This window comes from Microtus ochrogaster, chromosome 5 (genome assembly GCF_000317375.1).
Source record: "Microtus ochrogaster isolate Prairie Vole_2 chromosome 5, MicOch1.0, whole genome shotgun sequence".
Lineage (NCBI taxonomy): Eukaryota > Metazoa > Chordata > Mammalia > Rodentia > Cricetidae > Microtus > Microtus ochrogaster.
In genome coordinates, this window is record NC_022012.1 from 51,700,159 (window position 1) to 51,706,882 (window position 6,724).

A 6,724-nucleotide genomic window follows, 5' to 3' on the forward strand; every position below is an offset into this window, starting at 1 on the left:
GTTTTTCAAGACAGGGTTTCTCTGTGGCTTTGGAGCCTGTCCTGGAACTAGCTCTGTAGACCAGGCTGGCCTCGAACTCACAGAGATCCTTCTGCCTCTGCCTCCCAAGTGCTGGGATTAAAGGCGCGCGCCACCATTGCCCGGCTTTATTTTTATTTTTTAGTTTATAGGAGTCTTTTGTACAGAGTGAGTTCCAGAACAGTCAGAGCTGCACAGAGAAGCCCTGTCTCAAACAGAACAACAACAAAAAGAGGTTTTTGGTCTAAAGGATAAGATATAAATAAATAAGGATGCAAATGCTATGTGAGGAAATAAAGTGTATAGCAAGATTTGTCAGCCTTGCTATTACCTGACAATTTTGGTGTACTGTGCCAGAATGTACAGAAGCAATCCTCCTGCTTCTTAATTGTCCCCTTTAGTCTATGACAACCAATACTATCAGATGTTTCCTGGGCACCAAATTACTCTACTGGATACGATAGGGTGATGTCAACCTGAAAGGGTGCCTTTGTTGATCGTTGTAGATTTTGGGGATCACAGAGTGTTTGTGTGAGCTTGGTTTATTGGTTGAGCTTGACTGGTGGAATTTTCAGGGAAACAGTACCCCCCCCCCCTCTAGTGACAGGCTTTCTCTATGTAGCTCTGGCTGTCCTAGAATTCCTGTAGATTAGACCTGTTTTTGCCTTTTGAGTGCTGCGATTAAAAGCATGCATCACTACCATTACTACTGCCTGGCAAAAGTTTGTTTGTTTTTTTTGTTGTTGTTGTTTGTTTTTTTTGTTTTTTGTTTTTTTTTTTTTTTTTTTGGTTTTTCGAGACAGGGTTTCTCTGTGTCTTTGGAGCCTGTCCTGGAACTAGCTCTGTAGACCAGGCTGGCCTCGAACTCACAGAGACCCATCTGCCTCTGACTCCCTAGTGCTGGGATTAAAGGCTTGCACTGCCCGGCTTGGCTAAACTTTTTTGAGACTGAGAGGTTAAAAAAATTGTCTTAGAAATTGTATATAGGTATTGTGGAAAGAAATGAAAATTAGCTAGGAGTTTTAGTATATATTTGATGCTTGTTATTGGTATGTAAACTGAGACTTTCTTTTTTTATATTTCAACACTACTTTTCCATGTATGTTAACTGGCACCTGCAAATTCCAGAAGAAGGCACTGGAGCCCCTGGAACTGGAGCTAACAAATGATCATGAGGCTTGTGTGGTTGCTGGGAATCTACCTTGAGCGTTAGAAGAGTAACAAGTATTCTTAACTGCTTTTCAGCTCTCCAACTCTGAGATGAAAATAGGCAAAAATTGCAACTTAAAAGTCATGTGTTGGGTATGACGGTTGAGAATTAGATGTAAACATGTAATTGGCTTGATCAAAAATGAAGGCCTGAAGCTGTTGTGAACAGTGTGTGAACTTGAGTTATCTAGAGATAAACAAGGTGATGAGGAGTCAACTCCCTGAGTTAAATGTAATACCAGATAATGCCTGGCTTGCTTGGCAAGACTAGAGCTCATGTTGATGTTTTATATGTCATTTGTGAACAAAGTGGATCTTGAGGTCAAGTATGTGTAGAATTGGTTAATCAAGAATTCTTCCTGCCTTTATCATTGTTATTAACATAAAAGTTTGAGTTTTTTTTTTATTTTAAATTTAGAAACTACTATCCATAAAATCCATTGTTTTTTAGACTAGTTCAAAACTTTAAGACTTCAATTGGGGCTCTTATGATGATGCAAGCCTTTAATCCCAGTACTCAGGAGGTAGGGACTGACAGATCTCTGAGTTTGAGGCCAGTCTGGTCTACAGAGCGCATTCCAGGATAGTCAGGTTCACACAGAGACCCTGTCCTGGGGAAAGCAAAACAACCCCCCCACCCCCCCAAAAAAACCGTTTTGTAAATAGTAAGATTGTATTTTTGAAGTGCTCTTCCATATCTCACCACTGTATAGAATATGGTTACTAGAATATCACATTTACTTTTTTTGTAGTTTTATACTTGGCAAAACGCCAAGTATAAAGGGTATATATACAGGGGACTGGAGAGATGGCTCAGCGGTTAAGAGCATTGCCTGCTCTTCCAAAGGTCCTGAGTTCAATTCCCAGCAACCACATGGTGGCTCACAAACCATCTGTAATGAGGTCTGGTGCCCTCTTCTGGCTTACAGACATACACACAGACAGAATATTGTATACATAATAAATAAATAAATACATATTTAAAAAAAAGTATATATACAAACACACATCACAACTAGTCTTTTTTCTTTTGGTTTTTATTGTATATTTAGTGAAGATGAAATTTTAGGGGGATAAGAATAAGGCTAAATTTAGAATTAAAAAATTTTTTAATCTTTAGACTTAAGGTTTTTTTTATTACTTTATATTTTTTGAAACTTGTTACAAGAGGACTTGGGAATGAGAAAAAGTATTTATGTATGTTGTTACCTTGGAAGCAGGAAATTTCATCGTGAATGAGATTTCCATGATTTTGGATACCTGGATGGAAAAATGATTTTAGTGATTAAGATATTGTATGTAGAATCAGCAGTTATGAATAAAAACTGCTACAAAACAGTGCCTAATATCAAGATTCCTACACTAAAATAATGAAAAAACAAACTGACATTAAAATCATGAGCTTGTTTGGTCTTTTTTTAAAATCTTATTTTAAATTGTCATTCTTTCTAAAATGGGAATTATGCTAAACTTTTTATAATTGGACATAATTAAAATTATATTGTATTTCCATGCATTCATATAATGTAATTTAATCATGTCAACTCCTGTTTCTTTTGATGCCACCTTGTGTCTTTTTGTCTTCACAATCCTAATAGTTGACCTTCTATATTGAATATATAATAAAAATAACTTTAAAATGTGATACACTTTTTTCTTCTTTCAGTATAATAATCATGAAATTCGTTCCGGAAAGCACATTGGTGTCTGCATCTCAGTTGCCAACAATAGGCTTTTCGTGGGCTCTATTCCTAAGAGTAAAACCAAGGAACAGATTCTTGAAGAATTTAGTAAAGTGACAGGTAAGGTTATATTTAATGGGCAGGAGGTACAACCTTATCAGTAATGAAGGGAATATTTTGTGCCAAGTGTTCTAAATACTATAAACTCTATATTTGTTGAGTAAGAATTTTTACTTATTTTTATGAGGTAAATTGTTTTCTTAAGCAAGGCCGATGGTGACAGTGCACAGCTTTAATGCCAGCACTCGGGAGGCAGAGGCAGGCTATCTATTGAGTTCTAGGGCAGCCAGGGATACAAAGAAAAACTGTGTTTGTGTATTGTCAGATAAGCAGACAGTGAATTAGAGATTGATTGGCTGTTAAGAGCATTGGTTGCTTTTTCAGAGGACTGGAGTTGGATTTCTAGTACCCATTTGGCTGTTCTCAACCATCAGTTTTAGGTGATTCTGGGTACCAGGCACAGACACTTAAGCAAACGTATCCATAAACATAAATAACTTTAAACAGCAAATGTACACAGAGGTTTTGGAGGTAATTTCCTGGCAGTTAAGATAATGTAGGAGGAGTATACAGAGCTGGGGACAGAGTGTTTACCTAGCATTCACAAAACCTTAGGTTTGATACCCATAGCTACATAAAGTCTGGTGTTGGTACATAAATACCCAGCTGTCATTCCAGAGCTTAGCAGCAATGCTTTATCTCCATGTATGCCTGCATGCCAGAATAGGGCATTAGGGCCCACTATAGATGGCTGTGAGCCACCATGTAGGTGCTGGCAATTGAACTGAGACTTCTGGAAGAGCATTGTATGCTCTTAGTGACTGAGCAATCTCTGCAGCCCTGAGACCTTGTCTTAAAAGATAGTAAGACAAGCCGGGCGATGGTGGTGCACGCCTTTAATCCCAGCACTCTGGAGGCAGAGGCAGATGGATCTCTGTGAGTTTGAGACCAGCCTGGTCTACAGAGCTAGTTCCAGGACAGGCTCCAAAGCCACAGAGAAACCCTGTCTCGAAAAACAAAAACAAAAACAAAAAAAACAAAAACAAAAAAACAAAACAAAACAAAAAAAAAGATAGTAAGACAAACTAAACTTGGGAATACAGCTGTAATTTGAATTCAGTCTGTGAAATTGTTGCACATCCTCTCCTTGTTTTGTGTTTATTTCCAAACTGTTAGTTTTTAATTGTTACATATGAATGAAGCTTTCTCCCATGTCAAGGAACAAGTGTTATAAGTGGAGATTTATAGTTAACATGGTATATTTTTTAAGATTGATTATCTGGGGGCTGGAGAGATGGCTCAGTGGTTAAGAGCATTGCCTACTCTTCCAAAGGTCCTGAGTTCAATTCCCGGCAACCACATGGTGTCTCACAACCATCTGTAAAGAGGTCTGGTGCCCTCTTCCGGCCTGCAGGCATACACACAGACAGAATATTGTATACATAATAAATAAATAAAAAAAATAAAATTATCTGCCTACACTGTTCAGAAAATTAAGTATTTAGAAACATAGAAAAGTGCTCAGCATTAGCAATATTTACTCTCTTAATTGACAATTTTTGAAATTTTCATCAATATTTGAGAACAGAAAAAATGCCATTTAAATAAATTTCACCCCCTGGCAAAATAGCGAGGCTTTATGTCAAACACAAAAAGTTAGGACTTTGGATATAGCTCAGTTTTTACCTAGGATAAAGACGTGTGTTCTTGTACACATGACCACTCCCTTCCCAGTGGAATTTTAATGTAGTGAATTAAGTTAAACATGTTTGACAATGTGATGGCATTTTTCTAAATGATAGAATTTTTTTTATTTGCCTCATAGATTTATTGGAATCAAAACAGTTCTTGGGGCTAGTTAAATATTTTGCTCTTGTTAGATTTTCTGGGCATAGAATACTAGGATAGGGTTTATTTGGAAAATTATTTGGATCTTTGGGAATATTTTTTTTTTTGTTGTTGTTAATTGTTTCTTAGAAACAGGTTTTTATTTTTCGAGACAGGGTTTCTCCGTAGCTTTTGTTTCCTGTCCTGGAACTAGCTCTTGTAGACCAGGCTGGCCTCAAACTCACAGAGATCCGCTTGCCTCTGCCTCCTGAGTGCTGGGATTAAAGGCGTGCGCCACCACTGCCCGGCTAGAAACAGGGTTTAAGAGCTCTGGCTGTACTGGAACTCGGTAGTTTAGGGTAGACTTGAACTACAGAGATCCTCCTACCTCTACCTCCCAGGTACTGGGATTAAAGGTGTGTGCCACCACCACAGCTGGCTTTTGGTCCTTTTCAAAATAGTTATTAATCTTTCTAAAAGTGTCTAGGTTAGAAAATAAGATTATTTCTCATTTTTTATTTAAATAGTGTCTTAGTAAAACAAAGCTTTGGCTGTTATATGTTTTTGCTACTTAACTTATTTTTCTGGAATGTTTGCTTAATTTCAGAGGGTCTCACAGATGTCATTTTATATCACCAACCGGATGATAAGAAAAAAAATAGAGGCTTTTGCTTTCTGGAATATGAAGATCACAAAACAGCTGCCCAGGCAAGGCGTAGGTTAATGAGTGGTAAAGTCAAAGTCTGGGGAAATGTTGGAACTGTTGAATGGGCTGATCCCATAGAAGATCCTGATCCTGAAGTTATGGCAAAGGTAACTATTGTTAAGTAAAGCAATTTTTATTGTGTTAATAGGAGGATGAAAGAAGACTTACTACTAAATGAATTGTATGCATTGTTTTAAATGATGTTTTTGAAGCTAAGAGTAAGAAATGTGAGTGCATGGAAAATGAAAATAGAAGTCTTTAGGCATTTATCGCATTTTTCTAAAAATTTATTTTTTCTGTGTAGTGTTTTGCTGATGTATGTGCCCACACATCAGAAGAGCATACCAGATCTCATAGAGGTTGAGAGCCACCTTTTTGGAGGCTGGGTATTGAAATGAGGATCTCTGGCCAGTGCTCTTAAACTCTGATCATTTCTCTAGCCCTCATCGTGTTAATTTTATTTATAGGGATGGCTATTCATCTATTTATTTATTGGCGGTTTTCCTAGACAGTGTTTCTGTCCTGGAACTTGCTCTGTACCTCAGCCTGGCCATGAACTCAAGCGTTTTGCCTTCTGAGTGCTGGGATTAAAGGCATGCCCCACAACAATTTATTGTGTAGATTCTAGAGCACTTTCTTTTGAGTATTTGAGGGTGGTGTCATTAATTTACATGTTGCTTTGCGCCCTCCCCCATTTATTAAGTAGTATCCCTTAAAAAATAAAAGTGAACTATACTAACTTAGCAATGTTTGGATATTGTTAAGTATTCTGCTTCTACAAACAGTTGAGACTAATTCTTGAGATAACTCTTAAAGTGCAGTTTGGCAGGTTGTCTTGTCTTTTAGGAATCCCTTTAATAGTTAAAGGGTTCTGTTAAATACAACTAGCTTATTTAAATCTATAGAGGACAGTGTCTCTTCTTTCTGGGGATATAACTTTAGAGTAGCAGTTTTAAATACTATACATATATTAAGAAGGACTAATACTTTATTTTCAAGACAGGATTTCTATGTAGCTGGGATTAAAGGCATGTGCCACCACTGCCCGGCTGGATGCAGGTTTTTATATGAACATAAAATATCACCTCTCTGGTAAATAACAGGGAACAATAACAGTATAAGAATATATTTAGCCCAGCACTCGGGAGGCAGAGGCAGGCGGATCTCTGTGAGTTCGAGACCAGCCTGGTCTACAAGAGCTAGTTCCAGGACAGGCTCCAAA

The 6,724-nt window shown here is 37.6% G+C and overlaps 1 protein-coding gene across 8 annotated transcripts in view; it reads left to right on the top strand.

Moving 5' to 3' along the window:
- The window catches only part of Syncrip (synaptotagmin binding cytoplasmic RNA interacting protein), a 39,447-nt gene that overhangs the window by 18,599 nt on the left and 14,124 nt on the right, over positions 1 to 6,724 (top strand). For all 8 annotated transcript variants that reach the window (XR_001228922.2, XR_001228923.2, XM_013346379.1 and 5 more), the window contains 2 exons: positions 2,894 to 3,029; positions 5,404 to 5,609. Coding sequence is in view for 6 of the 8 variants with exons in the window: in XM_013346379.1 (XP_013201833.1) it covers positions 2,894 to 3,029; positions 5,404 to 5,609 (342 nt within the window). In the remaining 2 variants the exon portion in view is untranslated. The remainder of the gene's footprint in view (positions 1 to 2,893; positions 3,030 to 5,403; positions 5,610 to 6,724) is intronic.